We start from the raw sequence: 21,654 nt of genomic DNA, 5'->3' as shown, positions 1-21,654 counted from the left end.
TGGTCATCTGCTCATACTGGAGGAAAGGGTCATGATGTTATTGCCCAATGGAATCTGGCTTTTGCAATCTTAGGCATACCTTCTTCTGTGAAACTGATAATGGCTCCGCCCACATCTCGCAGAAGACTTGGCAGTTTTACAGTTTATGGAAAGTACCACACAAATTTGGTATTCTGCATTCTCCAACTGGTCAAGCCAGTGTTGAATGCGCTCATGGAACTTTAAAGCGTGTTCTAAAAATAAAAGGGAGAATGCCTGGAGAAATCCCGCACAGTCAGTTGGGCAAAGCTATAAACAATTAATCACGTCATAGTGCCACAAAATTTAAATAATCCTGTCATTCCAAATTACTCTCCTTCATTGCAATCTTCAGGGGAGATGCACCTGCCTCGAATGAATGTCCCGGTATGGGATCTAACCACTATAAGTGGGAGGGCCCATGTGAGCTTATCGCTTGAGGTTGTGGGTATGCATGCGTTTCCACAAGATATTGGAGTATGGTGGATATCTGCAAGGTGCGTTCACCCTGACTTGCGACACCAAAACCTGAATGTGGCCAATAGGCAACATTTGAATGATGATCAGGATGCTGATCGTCAATCAAATGGTCTCTCTACAAGTAGAGAATGAGCATCCTCTTTCTTCTTTTGCTTCTAGTGTAGTGAGTGTTGACAAGTTAGACTGCCAGTTCTTTGAGCAGACTAACAACATTTTGTTTACTGTATTAGAATTAGTCTGATTCCTTGCAAGAATGAACAGCAAGACTTGATGTTGGTGCATGAAGAATTTGATGGCATGTGCTAGAGGACTTCCCTGATCATTCTAAGTCAGTGTCCAACTGACATTCTATCTACTAACGGTCAAATTACTAAAGGTGATTTCTGCTGTGTTCGTTCTCCTTCCTGCAAAGGCCCTGCAGGAGACTACAAACACTGCCTTCCACCTCAAAACAGAAAGGGTGAATTGTGGATGCTGACAGTGGTCAAAGAGAAATTTTTAGGCATCAGGCAGCAGCAAAAGCCTGTGAGAAAGAAAGTCAGATAGACTTTCTCAAGCATTTGCTCTGGGGGAGCTGTGAGAAGATATTCCAACAATTTCTAATCTCTGCACCTACTTCCTTTCCAACTTGTTTACTTGTAAAAATGTTTACGAAAGGGTGCCAGTTTGAATACCCAATCATGTTCAGTGTATCAGAACAGTGTATAAAAAGAGTGTGTTTCTAATAAACATTGCTATATATGCCCTCCAAGAAGATTGGAGTCATATCATTATTTCAGCCATTCTGAATACAATAATCATAGGCACTGATTGGGTGAGCTTCGTGGATCGGAACATCTACAACCGGGAGCAGCTCCTGCCCTTGGGCAACGATGTGGGGCTGTACATGGGGGACACCTCCTGTGGGGAGAAGTTGCCAGGTACTGGAACAGCAACCCGGAATAGAGGGAGTACAGATGGGCTGCGGCGGACAGGCACTGCCGGCACAACTATGAGTTGTCCACGTCGTTCCTTGTAGAGCACACAGATGAGTGTGGGGCAGAGCATGTCCCCTCAGGCCCTGCCCTGGAAATTACTCTGGAGCCCCTCAAAACCTCTCTGGGAATCACCCCAGAGCCCTCAGACCTCCTTGTGCCCATCCCCTGGGCCTCCTGCCCCCTCACCCCAAGTGACTCCAGTGGGTCCCCCCAGTCCATCCCATCCATCTCCCAGTGTCCTCACAGTCCCTCCCAGTGTCACCAGAGTCCCAATTCCTCAGTCCACAGCCATTCCATTCCCAGTCTACTCCCAGTCCTTCTAATTCCACTCCCTGACCTCCACCCTCTCTCTCAATGCCTGCCCAGTGCCCCTTCAAATCTCTCCTCTTCCAATGCCCCCCCAGTCCATTCTAAATCCTTTTCAGTCCAATCCCAGACCTCCACCCTCTCTGCTATTGCCCCAATCCACTCTCTCCCAGTATTCCCCCACTCTCTCCAATTTCATACCCAGTCCCTCTCAATGCTACACCAGCCCTCCCTCATCTCTCTCAGTTTCCCCCAACTGATCCCAGTGTGTCCCCGCTCTCTCCCAGTGCCTCCCAGTGTTTCCATCTCACTGGGGCACTTGAGCACTGGAGCACTGCCAGCCCGGCCCTGGCCATGTGCTCTGCTCCATGATGGATTTCTACCCTGCCTAGATCCAGATGAAGTGGCTCCAGGGCCAGCAGGAGCTCTCAGGGCATGTGGTATTGTAGGCCTCTTAGTGTTCTTTTTCTGTAGGAGAGAGATTAGGAGAAAAAATCAAAGCAGGCTTAAGTTTAAAAATGAACAAAATAGTTTTATTAACACACACTAAAAGAATGAAAAAAAAAAGAAATTTGGGAAAAAGAAAACCCAAACCAAAACAGAATGAAATTTCAAAACACTCTTCCTTCCCTCTACAAACTAACTTTCTTATAAGCCAACATCGAAAGACATAACTTGTGATTTTCAATCAGTTTCACTATTCATTACTTTAGGAGAAGAGTCTCTCTAGGGTTTTTATGGAGACATTTGCCACAAGACAAAATAGTCTAGTGGCTCTTAATGTCACACATCTGCAACTGCCCAGAGCTGTGATGTTCTATCAGCAAGGCTTCTCAGTATACTTGAGGTACTATTTACAAATACTTCTTTTAGTCTAAAATCATCTTCATCTCAAAGGCTGTGACTTTCTTTTGACCCAGGAGTGGGGGCTTTAAAGTTCTCAATTAAATCTCAATCACATCAGTCCTTAATTTTGATTAGAAATAGCATTCTCCCCAACAACACTAAGAAGCTACAAAGAACAGTCCATTTCTCCATAGTTCACCTCAGAGAAATCCAGTTAAAAATGTCCACTTCTTCAATCCTATTCCAATAATATTATCAGTTCTTTCACTTATAATCCACTGATTTCATGCAGTGTCTGTTCTGTGTACCCTCTGTTTTCTTTCTTCTCTTTCTCAAGGAAGGGTTGTGCTTTAGAAGCTCCATGCTGCTAGGAAAGGGTTAAATCTGCCCAGGCCTGCAGGGACCATGTGCTCTCTGCCCTGGGCTGCAGGGCTGTAAAGATGAAATGCTTCGCTAACAGGGGAAGCCGGTGGAGGTTTTCTTTTCCACCCCTCAGTCTCATCCAGGGCGGTCCAGCTCGGAGCTGCCACAAAGCTGTAAACACATAGCATTGCTGAGCCGTTCTTTTTTCTCTTCCCACTGGCAGCCAGGAGAAAGGGCTCAACCCAGGCCGCTCCCATGCAGGGAACAGCTCCTGCTCAGACGGCAGCAGGGCCTGACCCAGGCCCCCCAGCTGCCTATGATATGTTACCTCATGGCTATCTTAAAAGCAAGAGAGCAATCTGCTGGAGATGAGAGTTTTAAATGTCTTTTCCAAAGTCACATTGACATTCTTATTGGTTAAATTAGCTGCCAATATCTTGGCTAGCTTTCTGATAGGTCCCTGTCCTCCCTGCCCCGCCCCCCCACCCCCCCACCCCGGTCCCAGCAACTCTAAGGTCCTGGCAAGGAAACACATTACACATTTCTCTGTAACTAGAAAATAAAATTGTAGTAACCTATGATAGGCAGCCACTGATGTGGTCCCCAATGGGGACTGGACCCACCAGCTCCTGGTACTGCTGGAAACGCTCCCTGGCACAGGGTCACCTCCAGCTGCCAGGTGGAGCATGTCGGCCTGGAGCACTCCTTGAGCCAGCAATGAGGCACGGCCTGGCCCCCACATCACTGGGGGCAGTGGGAAAGGTACTGGGGGGCCTGGGAGGGGGATTGGGGTGTGCTGCGATTAACAGGGAGGAATTTGAGATAGCCTGGTTTAAACTGGGAGAGGGGCTAATGGGTCTGGAAGGGCTGAGTTTGAAGAATGCTGGAGATGGTGGGATGGCATTCCAGGGGTCCTGGTGGACACTGGGAGGGAGTTTGGGGGTGCTGGGTGTAAGCTGGAGGGATTTGAGTGAGCCTGGAGGGGCTAGAAGACTGGGGATTGGAAAGTGGGGGTTGGAAGGAGATTGCTTGTGCTGGGAAGAGACTGGTAGGGCTGGAAAGGGACATGGAGAAGGTTTGGGGGTCCTGGGTTGGTGGAGGACAACTGGGAGGGGATGTGGGATCCTGAGAGGGACAGGAGGAGCATTGGTGGGTCCTGAGGAGGCTGGGAAGAGATTGGGAGGGTTCTTGGAGGGGCTTGGGGAGCCTGTGAGTACTTTTGGGGTGTCCTGGCCCATGAAGACCCCCCCAGAGATGCCGCCTGCAGCAAGATGCTGACAGGGATTGGGGGCTTCATGTTGGGCTTCATTTTTCTGGTGCTGGGGCTCGGCTTCTACCTGCACAAGAAGGTGAGGGGGGTCCTGGAGGTTGTGTCCCTCCTCCCCTGGAGCACGTGTGCTTACCCCTGCGTCCCCCAGGCCAGCTCCTGAGCTGGAAACAGCCACAGCCCCTCCCTGTGGCCTTGGGCCTGTCTGGGACACCCCCCACTCCATCCCAGCACTGATTCTCAGGGGGTTTTGTGTCCCCTCATCCCCACTGTCATTCTGGCCCCACCCAGCTTCTCCCGGTGTTCTCAGTAAAGCTTCCCAGTTTGCTCTGGTCCTCTTTACTGAAGGGCAGTGGGGAGGGACTTGGGGGGAATCCGCAGAGGGGTTGAGACTGGGTGAGGAAGCTGGGGCCCGGGTTCGGAACACTGGGCATTGTGGGTCTTCCTGGCAACAGATGAGTCTTTAGACCTGCTCTGGCTAGCCGAATTTTGTTCACTGCCTTCTCTGATTGGCTGAGGTGAGGGCCGGGAGTTGAGAGAAGGAACGGTAGTGATCCCAGCCCGAGCACTAGCATGGGAAAAACAGACCAAGCCTGAACACAGGGAGTAAATTTATTACCAAAAAAATCAAGGCAGTATAAGGAGAAGGGAAAGAAATCTCTCCAACACTTTCCCCCCACTCAACAGGAACCACTTGGAACAGGGGTCACCACGGCTCTGCACAAGGGGGTCACTGGGGATCATCCGATGTGGATGCTCCCACAGGGGATGAAGTTGAAGCACCACCCGAAGCTCTTCCTGCACTTGTGGTGCTTGCATGGCTTCCCTTAGTGGTGCCTCTGTTGGTGTTGGGTCAAATGAGTGCTCTGTGAGAATCTCTTCCCACACTCAGGACACTCGTAGGGCCTCTCCCCGGTGTGGATGCGCCGGTGGACAGTGAGAGTGGAGTTGCGGTTGAAGCCCTTCCCGCAGTCAGGGCAGCGGAAGGGCCTCTCCTCTGTGTGAATCCGCTGATGTAGGAGGAGATTGAAACTGATCTGAAACCTCTTCCCACACTCAGGACACTCATAGGGCCTCTCTCCAGTGTGGATGCGCTGGTGTTTTCTCAGAGCAGAACTCCATCCAAAGCTCTTCCCACATTCCAAGCAAGTGTAGGGCCGTTCCCCAGTGTGGATCACTTGGTGCTGGATCAGGTGGGCAATCTTGCTGAAGCTCTTCCCACATTCCCCACAATTGTAGGGCTTTTCCCCAGTGTGGATCCTCTGGTGTTCCTTCAGCAGGGAGTTGTGGCTGAAGCACTTCCTACATTCCCTACACTCATAGGGCTTTTCCCCTGTGTGGATCCTCTGGTGTTCCCTCAGGTAGCCCTTCCGGCGGAAGCTCTTCCCACATTCCCCACACTCGTAGGGCCGTTCACCGGTGTGGATCCTCTGGTGCTGGATCAGACTGGAGCTCTGGCTGAAGCTCTTCCCACATTCCCCACACTCATAGGGTCGTTCCCCAGTGTGGATCCTCTGGTGTCGAATCAGGTTTGAGCTGTGGCTGAAGCTCTTCCCACATTCCCCACACTCATAGGGCCGTTCTCCAGTGTGGATCACCTGGTGCTGGAGAAGGCTGGAGCTCTGTCTAAAACCCTTCCCACATTCCAAGCACTTGTAAGGCTTTTCCCTGTCATGAGGCTTCTCCACCAGCTCTGAGCTCTGCCTGAAGCTCCAGCTGCCTTCCTGGCAAAGGCAGGTCCCTAGGCTGGGTTTGCAGCCTCTGCTCTTAGGGCATATCTGAAGCTTTTCCTCGTCCTCCATCCGGCCACGCTTTGGGAATGAAAAATCCTGGTTTGCAAGAAAAAACAAGAGGAGAGTGCCTTGGGCTGAGGGTTCCCCTTTGCTGAAGTTCATCTCAGGAAGTCATTTGGCATCTTGTGTCTGGAAGAACATCCAAAACACCAAGATTCAGCCTAGAAGTCCTTCAAACATCAAGATGAAGAACAAATACTCCCCAAACAGCAAGATTCAGCCAAAACCCCTAACAAAATATAAAGATTCAGCCCCCTCAAAAAACCAGAGCACATTTAGCCAGCTCAGAAACACCAAGATTCACCCCTGTGAAAATCATGGATCATCTTCCCCCATCACCTGCTGCATGATGGGAGGGGATGCTCCATGGGCTGGGGGGGAGTCGGAAGATACAGGGAGGGGTGGAACCTTGTGGTGCCTCCTCTTCCTGCTCCTCCTCCTCCTGTGTCCCTACTCTTCTTTACACTCCTCTTCCTCCTACTATTCATCCTTCTCCTGCGCAATTCCACCTTCTCCTCCAACATGCATCCTTTGAACATTTTGTTCTTCAACCCTGCTTCTCCTTCCCTTCTCCTCCTGCCCCCAGGCCCAGCACCCACTGCCAGCTCCCTCTTCCCCCCAAACCCACAGCATCCCACCGCAGGGGCAGGGATGGAGCTGGGGCAGGTCGGGCTGGGGCAGCGCTGGGCTCTCGGCCGCTCCCGCCCGCACTCGGTCCCCGCTGCAGCCGCTCCCGCCAGGACAGCGCGGGGGGGCCCGGCCTTGGCGCTCCCCCCTCCCACCTCGCCAAATTCCCCTCGCGGGGGGCTCTGGGGCCGAGGGGGGGGCACAGGTAGGGTCCAGGTGGGGAACGCTGGGAGCTGCGGGTCTGCCTGGCAACTGGTGAGTCATCAGCGCCACACGCTCTGATTGGCTGAGCTCTGCCGGAGTGGTGGGGCTGCAGCAAGGGCGAACACCCTGCTCCAGGGGGGATGTCCTGAAAACAGGGAACCACCATGAAAGGAGGAAGAGCAAAGTGTCTTTAGAAACAGACGCTGTGAATCCGCTCGGGGATAGGGCCAGGCACTTGTACATAAGGAAGGCACAGAAGAAGCCATCAGCTCCAGAAAATGTTACGAACTGACCACACAGACTGCTGCTCAGCCAAGGGCCTGATAAATTCATCAACTTGGAGAGAGAAGAACCAAGCCTTAACAGAGCTGTGAATATCGTTACCTATACAGAAGTGGGGTGCATATTAAGGGGGATATGTAGTAGGTGGATTGGGAAGTCTGTACCTCTCAAGAACTTCAGGCAATGGGGAAAGGGAGAGGGAGATGCTGCTGGGAAAAGTAGGATGAAAAGGATGCTGTGGTCATACTCCAACAACTGGAGAGACGCCATGGGAAATGTTCCATGGCCTCTCCCTTTTTTTTATGAATGAAATGACTTTTACAGGACTCCTCTGTCTTCTTTGTGGACACAAACCTCTGGTGATGTCAAGTTTTCCACACACCTTGGGGCTCCTCTGGAATGCCTTCCACTGTCTGGGACAGCGGGCAGTGAGTGGAGCTGAAGGTGCCTCACCCAGTTTGGGTGATCGGCTCCCTTGGGTGGCGGCGGCACCGGGGATTGATTGGGTACCCGAGAGTGTCCAGGAGACAGACGAGTGACAGATCAGGGGGGCTGTGAAGAGTCAGCAGGGAGAGAGCACTGAAAATCTCATCAGTGAGGACACTGGCATCTTCAGGGAACAAACATGGCAGGGCACCCATGCAAGGTGGAAAAGGGAAAGCCAGGAATGGTTCATGGCCAAAGGGATGATGATCCCAAAATATCTCTGAAGGGTCCCTTGGGAGAATGTTGAGGCAGTTTGCACATTCTCCCACAGGTAATTAAGGACATGGACACCCAGAGGGGCAATAAGGGAAGTCGAGAAGGGATTTAGACAACCAGGGATGGATGGTCTTGGTGTGCTGGGAATGGTAAGGATGAAGGCGAGTGTGCAGGAATATGGTTAAGGCAAGAAGCAGCAGGAGGAATCTATGTGGTAAGAAAAAGGATGATGGAAAAGAGGAGGAAGAGAATACTGAGGAATGCGACTTTTTACAGCAGGGTCTTATCTTCAAAATTTGCCAGCTGACCCAGATCCTTTGTATCCCCGGTTTCCAGGACAGGGAAACACAGAGGTCAGGACTTCAGGGGTTTTCTCTGTGCTGGGGAGCAGCAGGAGCGGGCGCAGAGGTGCGGCACCGGGAGCACGGGCTGGGGGCCTGTGGGGAGCTGCGGGGCCGGGCCGGGGCTGTGGGGCAGCCGGGGCTCAGCGCCGGGCGCTGCCTGACCCCACCACCCCCCGGGCAGGGCCGGCAGTGGCCCCCGGCCCCCAGGAGGCTGCGGGACGCCCCGGCCACTGCCCGGCCCCGTGGAGCTGCCGGCCCTGCCCACCGGGGGAGCCGCCTTTGGACACTACAGCAGGACAGGCACCGCCTCTGGGATACGGGCTGGGGAGGGCAGGGCGAGCACAAGGACCAGGAGCAGGAAGGAACAGCTGGGAAATGGGGGTTATTCATGCAAGGATCAAGATCATCTTTGAAGGATTTTGTTTGGGTCACTGCAGAAAGGAATGCCCTTGCAGAGAGCTCAGCAGCTGTCAGAGGATGAGCACCCACAGGCAGTCAGGGGGGCTGCAGCAGTGGCACAAGAAGCCCCTGGAGCAGTTGGTCACAAAGGCACAGCAGGTGAATGCAAGAAGGGGTGAGGAAAAGGCCAAGGTGAAGCCAAAGGCCATGGCAGAGTTTCTACAGCCCCTGAGGGATCAACCCCAGGGCCCAAGGGGGCCCCAGGACCCAGGCTCGGCCACAAGGACCTGGCAGAGGCATTGACCTCCTCGGCAGGGGAGAGCCAACCCAAACAGCCCCTGGGAAGGAATCAGGGTTCCATCTGCAGGCCACAAGGACACTGGAAGCACAGACAGCAGCAGCCTCAGGAGGTGCAAGTCCACCCCTGCAGGGACATGGATTGTTAGGGGTGGCAGAGCTCCCATTACACCAGGGACCTCCCACACTGGAGCCCTTGAGAACATTCAAGGTGGATCTGGATCCAGAGGAGGCCTTTCCTCATAGACACAGGGGCCACTCCATCCACTCTCAATCTTCGACCCAAGGAGAGAAAATACCAAAAATGTCTTTGGTTATTGATGGGATAAGTGGGAAAGATGAGCGGATGTGTTTTATTCAACCACTATTAGGAGATGCAGGAAATAGACTTGAAATGCATGAATTTCTGCTTCCTCCTAATTGTGATTATAATTTACTGGAAAGGGATTTGATGGCTAAATTAGGACTGCAAATTAATATTGTAAAAGGCAATACAGAGGCCAGTTCTGTTGTATCCTTGTGTCAAATGTCTGGCAAGGCCAATGCTGAAGTGAACCCAGAAGTGTGGGCAGCCCCAGGGAAATCAGGAAAATCAGACACCCAGCATCTCCAAATTACTCTCAAGCAACCAGGACAAGTGGTGTCTAAAAGCAATACCCTATTCCAAGGGAGGGAAGGAAGGGCTCACAGCCTGTCATTGAGCCCCTGTTAAAGGCAGGGCTTTTGGAGCCTGGGATCTCTCCCTGTAATGCTCCAATGCTGCCAATCAAGAACCCAGATGGAATCTATAGAATGCTGCAGGACCTAAGAATAAGAAATGAGATTATTAAACCAAGGCACCCCACAGTCTCTGATCCTTACACCATTTGCAACCAGGTTCCCTCCTCACACTGCTACCATTCAGCACTTGATGGAAAAGATGCTTTCTGGGGATGCCCACTTACACAGGATGCTGAACAGGAGTTGGCCTTTGAGTGGGAACAAGGGTTAGAAGGGAAAATGGGAAAGACATGGACGGTCCTTCTGCAGAGATGCACAGAAGCACCAGCCTTATTTGGGCCAGCCTTGCAGAAAATATCCAGAGAATTTACCTCACCCCCAGGGATTGGGTCAATGCTGAATGTGGATGACTTGCTCCAGTAAGGAGCACAAGTGGTAGAAGAAGCCTCTGTGAAATGGCTCAATTTTCAGTCTAAAAAGGATCTTTGAGAATTGGGGGGGGGAAAAAAAAGTGCAAATGGTGGAGAATATGGTTAAATATCTGGGATATATTTTGATTGAAGGATTGTGGTGTATTGACCCAGAGAGGGTCTGGGGAATCTCAGAAGTAACGTTACCCAGGAATAGTAAGGAGCTGTGACAATTCTGAGGATTAATAGGGAATTGCAGGACCTGGATTGAGGTTTCTCTGTTCTAGCCAGAACGTTGTATGACTTTCTAACCCCAGACAGCCTCAGTGTTATGGTATGGACATGAGAAAGAGAACAAAACTTGCGAAAATTAAAAAAAAAACAAACCCAAAATGATTGATACCCCAGCCATGGCTCTTTCAGACTCAGAAAAGATATTTGAAATGTATGTGAATGTTAAACAGGGCCATGCCAAAGGAATTCTTGTGCTACAATATTTAACCCACTGGCCAGAGTGGCCCCCTCATTGTCTGCACAATTGTGCAGCCACAGCTCTAAGGGGACCTGAGGCCTGAACACTGACAGCACAAGGAGCTCCTGTTGTTCAAGTCTGGCATCAAGTTCAAGCTTTGATAACCAAAAGAGCTGTGCTCGGTTATTACAGTATGAAACTTGTTCAGTGGCACAGGAGGATGCAGAATTGAGGATAGGGGAAGGGTTTAACCCAGCCTCCTGTTTGAACAGCCTGGACAGGGGGCTGGCAAGAAACCCAGGACTGCATTCAAGTGACAGAGCTCCAGACCCAGCCTAGGAGAGATTTATGAGACATTCCCTGGCTTGAGGGAGAAAATCTGGTTATGGATGGGTCTTCAAGGGCAGGAGAAGGAAAAAGAGTTGCAAGACATGCTACAATTTAGGAAAGGGAATTAGACAAAGTGCAGGGTATAGCCTGCATGGTCAGCTCAAACAGCAGAGCTGTGTGTGCTTGTGAGAGCCTGGGAATGAAATGCCCTGAGCAGGAAGGCTCAAATATCTTATGCTAACACCATGTCACCTCACAGGGTGTCAAAAGCAATTCTGACTTCTTCAGTAATTACTGCATTGCTTATTAAGGTATTTCTAAAACAAATAATTCCGAGAGAAGGGATTGTGGAAACAATAGACAGATAGCAGAACTCATTTTAGAGGAAAGATCCTTCAGGCGGTTATGGCAGCTTTAGGAATACAGTGGTAACTCCATAATCCCCAGTAACTCCAGAGTTCAGGTCAGGTAGAAAGAATGAATGGGGAAATAAAGAAACACCTTTGGAAGCTGGTGAGAGAAACCAAAATGCCACGGGTACAGGTTTTGCATTGCCTTTACTAAGAATCAGAGGCAGATATTCAATTATCTCCCCTGGAATTGATCTTTGGAATTCCTTAACCTGATAATTCTCTACCCAGTGCAGGGGGAGATAAGGGATGTTTACTTAAAGCAGTCTGTGGCCAGAATCCTGTCTCTGGTGAAATCTCTCCCACAGGAAGCTCGGCTGGCACAGACCCTGCCTTGGGACTTTGCTGTTCACAACATCCAACCAGGACATCGGGTCCTGCCTAAGGACTGGGAAGAAGCAGCACTGGTGGCCAAGTGGCGTGGCCCATTCCAAGTGCCCCTGAGCACAGAAACAGCCCCAGCACAGCTGAACACGGGGGGACCCCTCACCCTCAGCTCAAGGTCTCTGAAGCCCCAGAGATTTGGACGTCCCGGCTGCAGGAGGAGGATGGGAGGCCACGACTGACCCTGCACTGAAGGCAAGGGAGCAGCAGCCAGGGCTCCACAGCAGGGGAAGCTCCTGTGCCTGCCCACATCCTCTGCTGGAGCAGTCTGGCTGAAATAGTCTGCCTCTGGCAATTCCAGGGACTGGGGGCCAATCCTTGCTATCACTGTTGGAGGTTCAGTGGTTTCTGTGCCTGCACCCGCCACAGCTGCTGGGTAAGACAATGTGAGAATTTGACTCTTGGGTCTCAATTACACTCACAAACTGGGCTGGGTGGGATTAATTGACACTATTAGAATGTTTTTTCTTAATAATCCTACTTCTATATTGTCAGTTAGGTTTGGGCCAAGGTGTGAGAATCAATTTTTAGTCTTAGGGGAAGAAGTAGCAAAAATCTTTTTTGCTTAGGATTTCTTTTTGCAGATGTTTGTGTGGTGGTTTCCCATTAGAGATGACAAAACTTTGGTATGGGTTTTACAGTGCTCACCTATTGGTTGCAATTGCAAAACCACAACAGATATAAAGGTGGCTCTTTAAGACATAAACAAGTAATAGAATACTGTTAAGAAAAAACAAACCAAAATGAAGCAACAACAACAAAACCACAACAACAAACACAAAAAAAACCCTGGCTTTGGGGAGGAGGGGGTACATGTCAGTCATTTGTTGGCTGCTCTGGAAGAGATGCTACATCCAGGCAGGCAGGAGAGGAACTTTAGAAATGCAAATTAACACTGCTGGGGAAAAGTGTGGACAATGCACCAGGGTCTTCTTGCCTGGGGCAGGAATTGGGCTGATTCCCTCTGCCCCTCACACCAAGCTCTGCCTGCTTGCACTGATGGAATTTGCACAGCCAAAGGCAGAGCCCACAGTCAGGATATCTGACTCTGCAACAGAAACTGGTGCAGCTGCAAAGGAAATCAGCAAATGGAGAATGTTGTGAAAACTTCCCTAAAATAAGTGGGAATCATCCCTCTCCCCACTTCAGCTTGTGCTGTCTCTGTCTATGTCAAATAGGGAGCATTAGACCACTGGAGTTTTTTGTAACCACAGATTCTGGGAAATCAGGTGGGAATATAGTATTTGATTTAGTCAGCGAGAAGAGGTCAATTGATGCAGACCTGGCTTGAGGGAGCACCCGAAAATGGGGAAAAGATGAATGGCGACAAGAACAAATCCTACACCACCATGGAGCAGCCCCTGGGAACCTTAATGAACTCATATCAGGAGCCAGAGAACCAATTTGTATTTTCAATGGCATAATTAGATGACAAGCTGTCTTCCCAATAATAACAAACCAGACAGATCCAGCTCCTGACCTTCTTTATAACCAATGCACTCAGATGAGGAACCCAACATTTCACTACAGGATGGTATCACATTACCTATTAGGAGAAGAAGGAGTTTGTGGAAAATTAAATTACTCAAACTGGTTTTGGCAAAACAATGACAACGGAGAAGCGGTGAAACAGATAACAAAGGAAATAAAACAGTAGGTCATGTTCCAGTCCAAACATAGAAAGGATGGGAATAGGACATATATTTGTCGTTACCTGGCAGACCATGGGTTAAACGAATGCTCTCTCCTCTTAGCAACTCTCATCTTTTGACCATGCACAGACACCTTGCTGAGTGCAGCTCATTCAGCAGGTGAGCAAGGGGATGCAGGTGGCAGCCAGGCCTCCTGAGCCACAAACGGCTCCAAAGGACAGGGAAGGAGGTCACTGAGAATAATCCCAAATCCAAACAGGAACCAGGAAAAGAGATTGAGTCAAGGGTAATTCAAAGTTTGTAAAGACAATTATTGAGAAAATAAGAAGAGGAGGAGTTGAAAGCAGTGAGATTAATATCATTGTGAGGGTGTGATATACTTCATAGGTGGATTAAGTGGTGGATCAGGAAGTCTGAACCTTTCAAATATGGAAGAATCAGGAAGTAGGTGGATCAGGAAGTCTGAACCTTCCAAGTGTGTCAGCTAGTGGGAAAAGGGAGATGCAGAAGGCAAAATTAGGATTAAAAAAAAAAAAAAAAAGCTGCGTTTTAGAGACCCCATGGCAAATGCCGCAGGGCCTCTCCCTTTGTTCAGGAATAAAGGCACTTTCACAGGACTCCTCTGTCTCCTTTGGGGACAGAAACCTCTGGCGATGGGATTTTTCCCGCACAGTCCCGGGAACAGGGCAGCCACCTCCGTGCTACCCACAGGAAGCGGGACGAGGCAGCGCTGCTCCGGCAACCGGCCCCTGCCGAGGCCCCAGCGGCAAGGAGACCGCGGGCAGCCGCTCCCGCAGCGCCCTCAGGCCACGGGCAACACGGGGCGGACACGGCACAAGGAACCCGCCAGAGCCCCCGGACGCCCCCTCGGCCCGCAGCCAGCCCCGAGCCCCGGCAGAACCCAGCGCGGCTCCCACCTGCGCTGGGGCCGCCTCCGAGCTCCGCCGCCGCCTCACCGGGCTCCGGCCGCTGCCGCCGCTCCCGGGCCCGCACAGACGCTCCGCGAATGGCGGCTCTGCTGCGCCAGGGGCGCCCGGGAGGGGGCGGCCCCGGGGCCGTGCTTGGCCCCGCTCTGCCCAATCAGCGCGCCAGAATGATGAGTGACGGCACAATCGCCCAATCGCAGCCAGCGGCGGGCTGTGCACACGGCCCAGCCTCGGCCCGCGCTCTCCGGGACCCCCGGGCTGTGTGAGGGGAAAGGCGGAGATGAGGAACGGCCCTGGGACGGGCCCGGGCCCGGGCCCGGGCCCGAGGCGGCATTGATCTGAAAACACAAACAAAGTTCTCCGCAGCTCCCGGCCCGCCTTTCCCAGCCCTGCGTGTTCGCTGCCACCGGCTCAGAGGAAAGCCATCAGTTCTCCTATCCCGAATTAGGAGCAGCAGTGCATGGCTTTGATTGCCCCCAAAAAGGGAAAAGCCCCAACGCCCTTCGGCTGAGTGAAGGAGGGGAGAGATTTCTGGCAGAAAACTCCCAAAGTCGTTTTTCCCCAGAGTTGGGAAGAACGAACCAAACCCAGGTGAGGTGCCCACCCCCAGCAGCGTCTCTCTGCCGTCCCAGCTGAAGCCCTCGCTGGCTGCTCCAGGCTGCATGGGCAGACTGGGAGCGCTGGGAAGGGGCCCCGGCTCGGGGCGCAGCCCCCGGGGCAGCCCCAGGGCCCCCAGGGCAGCTCCAAGGCTCTGGCAGCCGGGATGGAACATGGGAGAGGGAGCAGCCCTGTCCCCTGTCCCCTGTCCCCCCTGGCTGTGACCCCGGCGGTGACAGCGGCGGGCGCGGGGGCCGGACCGGCGGGGGTTGAGGGGCCGCACCCGGACCCGCCCGTTCCTCGAGTGTCACCCGGGCGTGTCCCCCCGCTCCCCGGAGTGTCCCCAGCGGCCATGGAGCCTCGAGAGGTGCGACAATCCCGGCGAGAGGACACGGGGTTGGCAGGAGGGCGTGGCAGGAAGGGGGAAGGTAACAGAGGGGTGCAGGGGACCGAACGTGGCGGTGGGACAGACAGTGGGCGCTGGCAAAGAGGACAGTGCAGAGTGGCAGAGTGGACATTGGGCAGTGGCAGGGAGTGGCAGAGGGGATGAAGAGGTGATAAAGGGACAGAGGGGACAGCTGAGCCTTCCAGGGAGGGGACAAAGGGGTCCCCTGGAGGGCACAGGGGCCACCCCAGGAGGCCAAAAATGCCACGAGGTCTCTGCCAACCCCCCAGCTGTCCCCTCACCAGCTGCTGGAGATGCTGGTGGCCGTGGTGGTTCACCCTAGGTGAGCTGGCAGCCACTGTGACCATGCCATGCAGGACCCTGTGGCCGATCCCTGCAGAGCGACCTGAGGAGATTCACTTGGCACCTCTGTGACACCCTGGGCCACCACCTGGGCCACCTTCGTGGCTACCCCTCAGGCCACCTAGGCCGATGTGACAGCTATGTCCAGTGCTTGGCAGGGCTTGGTGAACGACTTCCCAGGCAGCTGGTTCTGGCTGGTCTAAGAGACAGTCTGAAGATCCTTCATCTGCCTCACAACCGTTGCCAAGGATAGAGAATGAAACCCTGAAACCCCAACACAGGAGTTCTGGCCTGGCTGAGGTGGGATGTCTGCCTAGTGTTGCCTGCAGAAGTGTTCACTGGACCAAAAAACTGGTCAGGAACCATGGGCAGATCACAGTGGACCAGCTGTGCTTGTTGCAGAGTCTGTCCTGTACCTGTTCTTTCAAATGATGTCCCCTTTGGCCAACTGCCTGTCACTTTGGAAAAGACTATAAAGACAACTCTCTAAGTTAACCAACTTGTGATCACCCCATGGGAAGACGCATCTATTGGCATCGCCAAGAGGACTGTTCTTTGTTGGTAGCTATTACCCCTCTCTCTCTCTCTCTTCCTCTCCCTCTATCACATACTGTGATTGCACACATAAAAGTGCATTGTTGTTAAGTAAACTGTTGTCCCCTGCTGTGTCTTTTGTGCTCTGAGACAACTAACAGAACCATCACAACTCCTGCTTGTATTAGTGTATTGTGACAGCTGGTTAATGAGGCCACTGAGTGCTACAATACCTGGGAGGATGAGGCCACCGCGGAGGCCACCACCTGGGCTGGGGACATGTGGGATGAGACCACTGGCTGGGGGACAGCTGGGGACAACCTGGAGGCCATGGCCCGGCAGCTGCTGGTGGCCCGCCCTCAGTGGTGGCTGAACACGATGCCTGGATGGCAGCAGCCACCAAGGCCATAGAAGAGGCCGTGCTGGCCATCAGCCAGGCAAGGGCAGCCACCAGGAGGGGACAGTGGGTGGAGGTGGCCCGGGGGCTGCTGTGGTGCTTGGTGGCCAGGTGTGACAGAGCCAGGGTGCTCCCCTTGGAGCTGCTGTGCCAGTTCGGGCACATCGAGTTGGCCCTCGCGGGGACAAAGGAGGCATCCACCGATGTCTCTGAGGCCTTGGTGACTGCAATGGTTGAGGCCAAGTGGCTGTTGGGAGGCCAGTGCCCACCTGACCACGTCACCTGCTAGTGACACTTGAAGACATCCACCACCTCCTCTTCAGTCCCTATGGTGGCTCTGGTGGCCCTGGTGGCCGTGCAGTGTGCCAAAAAGCCATCGAGGACATCCCGAGGCTGCTGGGGGGACAGTGATGTCACTGCTGTGATGCCATCAGGGCAGTGATGTCACTGGGGAGACTCGTGGACACTCGAGTGCCACCAGCTCTTCATGTCACCAGGACTTCATGCAAGAGTAATTTGGGGGGGTCCTTGTGCGACCAAGAGCTCTTCACGTGTCACCTGGACCAGCCCCACCCCCGTGCAAGAGTCCCCAGTGTCCCCCAGGATCTATGTCTGTGTCACACACCACCCTTGGGCTCCCACCAGGGACCCCCGAGTACCGCAATCCCCATGCACCAGGACCAGCCCCTCCCTCAAGCACCGGGACCCTTGGCCATGATGATCATCATCCTCCTGCACTAGGACCCCTGCCTCGTGCACCGGAACCCCTGAATTTCACCATCCTCGTGCACTGGGACCTCCCCTCAGGCATCAGGACCCTCGGATTTCACCTCCTCTTTCCTCATGCACCGGCACCACCAGACACCTCCCCCGCCAAGGAATCGCCTCGTGCACTGGGACCCTCCCACCGGAGACCCCTCCCATCAATCAGCGCCATCACTGTTCACTGGGACCCCCCCCTCGAGCATTGATCCCCATCCATCGTGCACTGGGACTACCAGAGAGCCTCTCAAACAATTGCCAGCCTTGAGCATCGGGACCACCGGAGACCCCCTCCACAAATCACCAGGCACCAGGACAACCCCTTGGGCACCACCCCCACCCTCGTACACCAGCAGCGGGACTGGACCATTCTCATGCACGGCAATTCTTGTGCACTGATCCCTCACTGGGCACTGGGACCCCCCGCTCGTGCACCAGGACTGGATCCCCCTTTGTGCCCCCCACCCATACCGGGGAGTTCGGCCCATCCCTTTTCACCACGCAGGAACAGCGCCGGGACTGGGGGGGCCCAAAAGGGACTGGGGGGGGCACAGGGGGGTCCCCAGCACTAGCGGGGATCCCCTGGGGCTCGGTCTTGTCCCCTCCGTTATCAGCTGGGACCCCCCGTTATCATCAGGTACTCCCCCCAATTTACCAGGGCCCCCCCCAAGCACCCGGACCCCCCATTCACTGCGTCCCCCTTCACCGACCCCCTCAAAGTGCTGGGAACCCCCCGATCCATGAGCTCCCCCTGTGCGCCAGGACCCCCCACTCACCGCCCCTCCCCCACCCATGGACTACCACCTCACCGCGCTCCCCCCACTCACCACGACCCCCCAATCCATGGGATACCCCCCCCACACCTACCACGCCCCCCCCTCCCCCAGGATCCCCCGGGCTTCCCCCCATTGATTGAACCCCCGGGAACGCCCCCAGCCCTTCGGCCTCCCCGAGCCCCCGGCCGGCGTTGGGCCCCGCCAGGGCCGGGCTGGCTCCACCCCCCGGGACCGCCGCTGCGCGGAGCCTTTCAATGAACGCCCATCGGTCTTGTAGCCACGCTCACAGGGCGGGACTGTGAGGGACGGCCAATGGGGAGCGTCAGAGCGGGGAGGGGGCGGGGTTTTGGAAAAGGCGTGGGAGCAGGGGGCAGGGCCAAAGGAATGTCGGCCAATGGAGAGAGGAAGGGGCGTGGCCTAAAGTGGCGAGGGGGGGAAGGGCGGGGAAGGAAAGGGGTGTAAGGGGCGGGGCCTGAATTGAGATGAAATGGGCGGGCCCTGGGACACAGGGAAGGGGCGGGGCCATGGGAGCGCGGGCAGGGGAGGCAAAGGGACCCTTTGGAGACGTCGGGGGAGTTTGGGGACCCCGAGGGTCCCAAATGATCCCAAATCCTGCTGGATCTCAAGGAATAGTCCCAAATCCTGGATCCTGAGCAGTCTTAAATTTCAGATCCCAAATCCTGCTGGATCCCGAGGAATGACCCCAAATGACCTCAAATTCCAAATCCTGGATCCCGAGCAATCTTGTGCCACTGGCGGCTGGTGGCACTGCCCTGTCCCTGGTGCCACTTTTGCGGTGTCGCCGTGTCCCCGCAGTGTCCCTGGACCCGGCCTGCGCCGCCCGGGTGATGGCCGAGTACGGTCACCTGCTGCCGGCCCTGGCCGCGGCGGCCTTGTCCTGGTAGATGGCCCCGCGGGGAGGGGGGGCGGGGCCGGGGCCATGACGTCACCTCGCGTTGTCTGTTCCGGCCGCGCCACTTTCCGGGGTGTCGCTGAGTGCCACTGCGGGCGCCTTCGCCCCTCGCAGTGTCCCCGGAGTGTGCCCAAGGTGGCCCCGGAGTGTCCCCAGGGTGTCCCCATAGTGTCCCCAGCGGCCATGGAGCCCCGTGAGGTGCGACAATCCCGGCGCGGGGGGGCAGGAGAGGACTAGGGGGCCACGGGGTGTGGCAGAGGTGACAAGGGGTCGCAAAGGGGACAGGAAGGCATGCGAGGAAGGGGGTAGGTGACAGAGGGGTGGAGGGGGCCGAGGGTGGCGGGTGGGGGGGAAGAGAGGGAGGTGGCATGGATGGCAGGGGGGACAGTGGGCGGTGACAGGGAGTGGCAGAGGGGATGAGGAGGTGAAAAGGGGACAGAGGGGACAGCTGAGCTTCCAGGGGGGGACAAAGGGGTCCCCTGAAGGGCACAAGGGCCACCCCAGGACACCAAAAGTGCCACGAAGTCCCTGCCATCTCCCCTGTCCCCTCCCCAGCTGTCCCCTCCCCAGGTGCTGGAGGCGCTGGTGTCCGTGGTGGCCACTCTGGGCGAGCTGGCATCCACCGTGACTGCGCCACGCAGGAGCGTGTGGCCACTTCTGTACCCAAAGTCCCTGCATACAGACCTGAGGAGATTCACCTGGCGCCTCCGTGACATGCTGGACCACGGCAGTGTCACCTCTCCAGGCCAGCACGGTGACACCTCCCTGAGCCGAGCCCTGGCTGCCCTCGGTGCCACCTCGGGGGTCACCTGGGCCAATGTGAAAACCTGGCATGACTCGGTGTATGTGCTCACAGAGAGCTGGTTCTGGCTGGTTGAAGAGGCCGTTGATCTCCTTGATACCTGGGAGAACGTGGCCACCGACAAGGCCACTGCCACCACCCAGGCCAAGGACCTGCAGGACAAGACTGCCAGCTTGGGGACAGCTGGGGAAAACCTGGTGGCCACGGCCCGGCAGCCACTGGTGGCCCTGGCTGAGGACGAGGTGGACTCATTGTTGGCCACGCACGAAGCCCGGGTGGTGGCGGTCATCAAGGCCATGGAAGAGTCTGTGGTGGCCACCAGCCAGGCAGGGGCAGCCACCAGGAGGGGACAGAGGGGGGAGGAGGCCCTGGGGCTGCTGAGGCGCTTGGTGGTTGAGTGTGACAGAGCCACCGTGTTCCCCTTGGAGCTCCTGCGCCAGCTTGGGGACATCAAGACCACCCTGTTGAACATAAAGGAGCGGTCCCCCAATGTCCCCGAGGACTTGGTGGCCGCAGTGGCTGAAGCCAAGCGTCTGTGGGAGGCCAGTGCCCGCCTAACCACGCATCACCTGCTGGTGACACTTGGGGAAATCGACTTCCTCCTCTCAAGTCCCTATGGCGGATCTGGTGGCCCTGGAGGCCCCCGTGGCCGTGCAGTGGCCGAGCGATGCCAAAGAGCCATTGAGGACATCCCGAGGCTGCTGGAGGGCAGTGGTGTCACCAATGTGATATCATCAAGGCGGTGACACCAACGGGGACATTGCTGGTGTCACTTGTTCCCTCCACGTCACTGCATGGTATCTGAGACAGTTTATGTGTGCACCTTATAGCTGACATAAATATAGCATAATAAATCAGTATTATATCAAAGGCCTTAGAAAATATTGAAATAGAGACTGCACAATTCTAAAATGCTTTTATAACTATTATAACTAACTTCTGTATTATAACCAACTCAGGGAATGGTGTAAAACAATTCTGTTGTTTCTCACATCTGCGGGCCAATGATAACAGTGACAGAAACCAGAGCACCAGAGAAGAATTTATTAATTTACCAGGGAGTGTGGAACAACAGGATGGGACCAGGAGAAGAAATAAAATACATGAACCTGATGTGCGGATGTCCTGCAGACAAGTCAGAGGTTGGAACCAAACAAGAGAGTTCCTGGAACATGAAAACCTCACAGGAATGTTTGAATGACGTCCAAACTCATGAATGTGTATGTGCCGCAGCAACTGTGTGGTGCATAGGGAACATTGTTTTAAAACACTCCAGCGCTGGATATTGTCCCTTTTTTATCCCTGATTAAACTTGTAACAATTTCAAAGAGTGAGCTTTGTTTTTCACACCCAGGTGTGATTTGGGGGACCGGGGGTGTCCTGGGCAGTCCCCACCACCCCTGATCACGGCCCCACTGCTGAGCACTGACCCCACCCTGGGGGACCCCCCAAAAATCCACACCCACACCCCCTTCAGTGGAGCTGGTGCCTGGAGAGGCTCTTGGAACAGAGGCTGGACAGAGTGAAATGAACACAACAGGGATTTATTGAAAAGGTTCAAAGGGTTCACCCGGGGCAGAACAAGAACCCGGCCAGGGCTCCCCCTCAGGGCAGTCCTGATCTCATCAATCTCATCAACCTCATTAATCTCATCAATCTCTCATCAACCTCATCAATCTCGTCCTCCTCCTCCCTCGCAGCCCTTCGAGCAGGAGCTGTCCGGCTCTGCTGACTCTGCCGGAATATCAGCTCTGCTCCCAGCAATCGCCATTCCAGAGAGCGCCGAGCCAGCCTGACCGCGCCGGGCGAGCCGGGCTGTGCCCGTGCTGGCCTTGGTGACGTCATCGCCCCGGCCTTCAGGGTTGCCATGGAAACTGACGGGTCTGAGAGCGGGAGAATCCTCGCTCCGGCCGTGG

General features: G+C 54.6%; 2 protein-coding genes and 1 pseudogene across 5 annotated transcripts; 2 read left to right on the top strand and 1 right to left on the bottom strand.

Annotated features, from left to right (window-relative positions):
* The first annotated feature begins 472 nt into the window (after positions 1-472).
* LOC120764541 (class II histocompatibility antigen, B-L beta chain-like) lies at positions 473-3,700 on the top strand (annotated as a pseudogene).
* A 1,151-nt stretch (positions 3,701-4,851) lies between these two features.
* Positions 4,852-18,753, bottom strand: LOC120764560 (zinc finger protein 239-like). 4 transcript variants are annotated; one of them, XM_058423831.1, is made up of 2 exons: positions 18,736-18,753; positions 4,852-6,179 (listed from the first exon to the last, which is right to left on the bottom strand). In XM_058423831.1, exon 2 carries the CDS (start codon positions 6,150-6,152, stop codon positions 5,085-5,087), a length of 1,068 nt encoding a protein of 355 aa, XP_058279814.1. In that variant the 5' UTR covers positions 6,153-6,179; positions 18,736-18,753; the 3' UTR covers positions 4,852-5,084. The 4 variants fall into 4 exon arrangements, 3 of the variants coding, with proteins under 3 accessions (XP_058279814.1, XP_039944475.1, XP_058279813.1); XM_040088541.1 differs by lacking the exon at positions 18,736-18,753 and adding an exon at positions 14,201-14,310; XM_058423830.1 differs by lacking the exon at positions 18,736-18,753 and adding an exon at positions 14,240-14,298.
* Positions 18,754-18,998: 245 nt separating this feature from the next.
* LOC120764563 (uncharacterized) lies at positions 18,999-21,029 on the top strand. The gene is made up of 2 exons (XM_040088546.2): positions 18,999-19,134; positions 19,492-21,029. The coding sequence occupies exons 1-2, from the start codon at positions 19,120-19,122 to the stop codon at positions 20,482-20,484; spliced, it is 1,008 nt and encodes a 335-aa protein (XP_039944480.1). The 5' UTR covers positions 18,999-19,119; the 3' UTR covers positions 20,485-21,029.
* Positions 21,030-21,654: the final 625 nt, after the last annotated feature.

The sequence above is a fragment of the Hirundo rustica genome, chromosome 31 (assembly GCF_015227805.2).
Source record: "Hirundo rustica isolate bHirRus1 chromosome 31, bHirRus1.pri.v3, whole genome shotgun sequence".
Classification (NCBI taxonomy): domain Eukaryota; kingdom Metazoa; phylum Chordata; class Aves; order Passeriformes; family Hirundinidae; genus Hirundo; species Hirundo rustica.
Note: the sequence above shows the minus strand (reverse complement) of the source record. Positions and strands in the feature narration are given on the sequence as shown.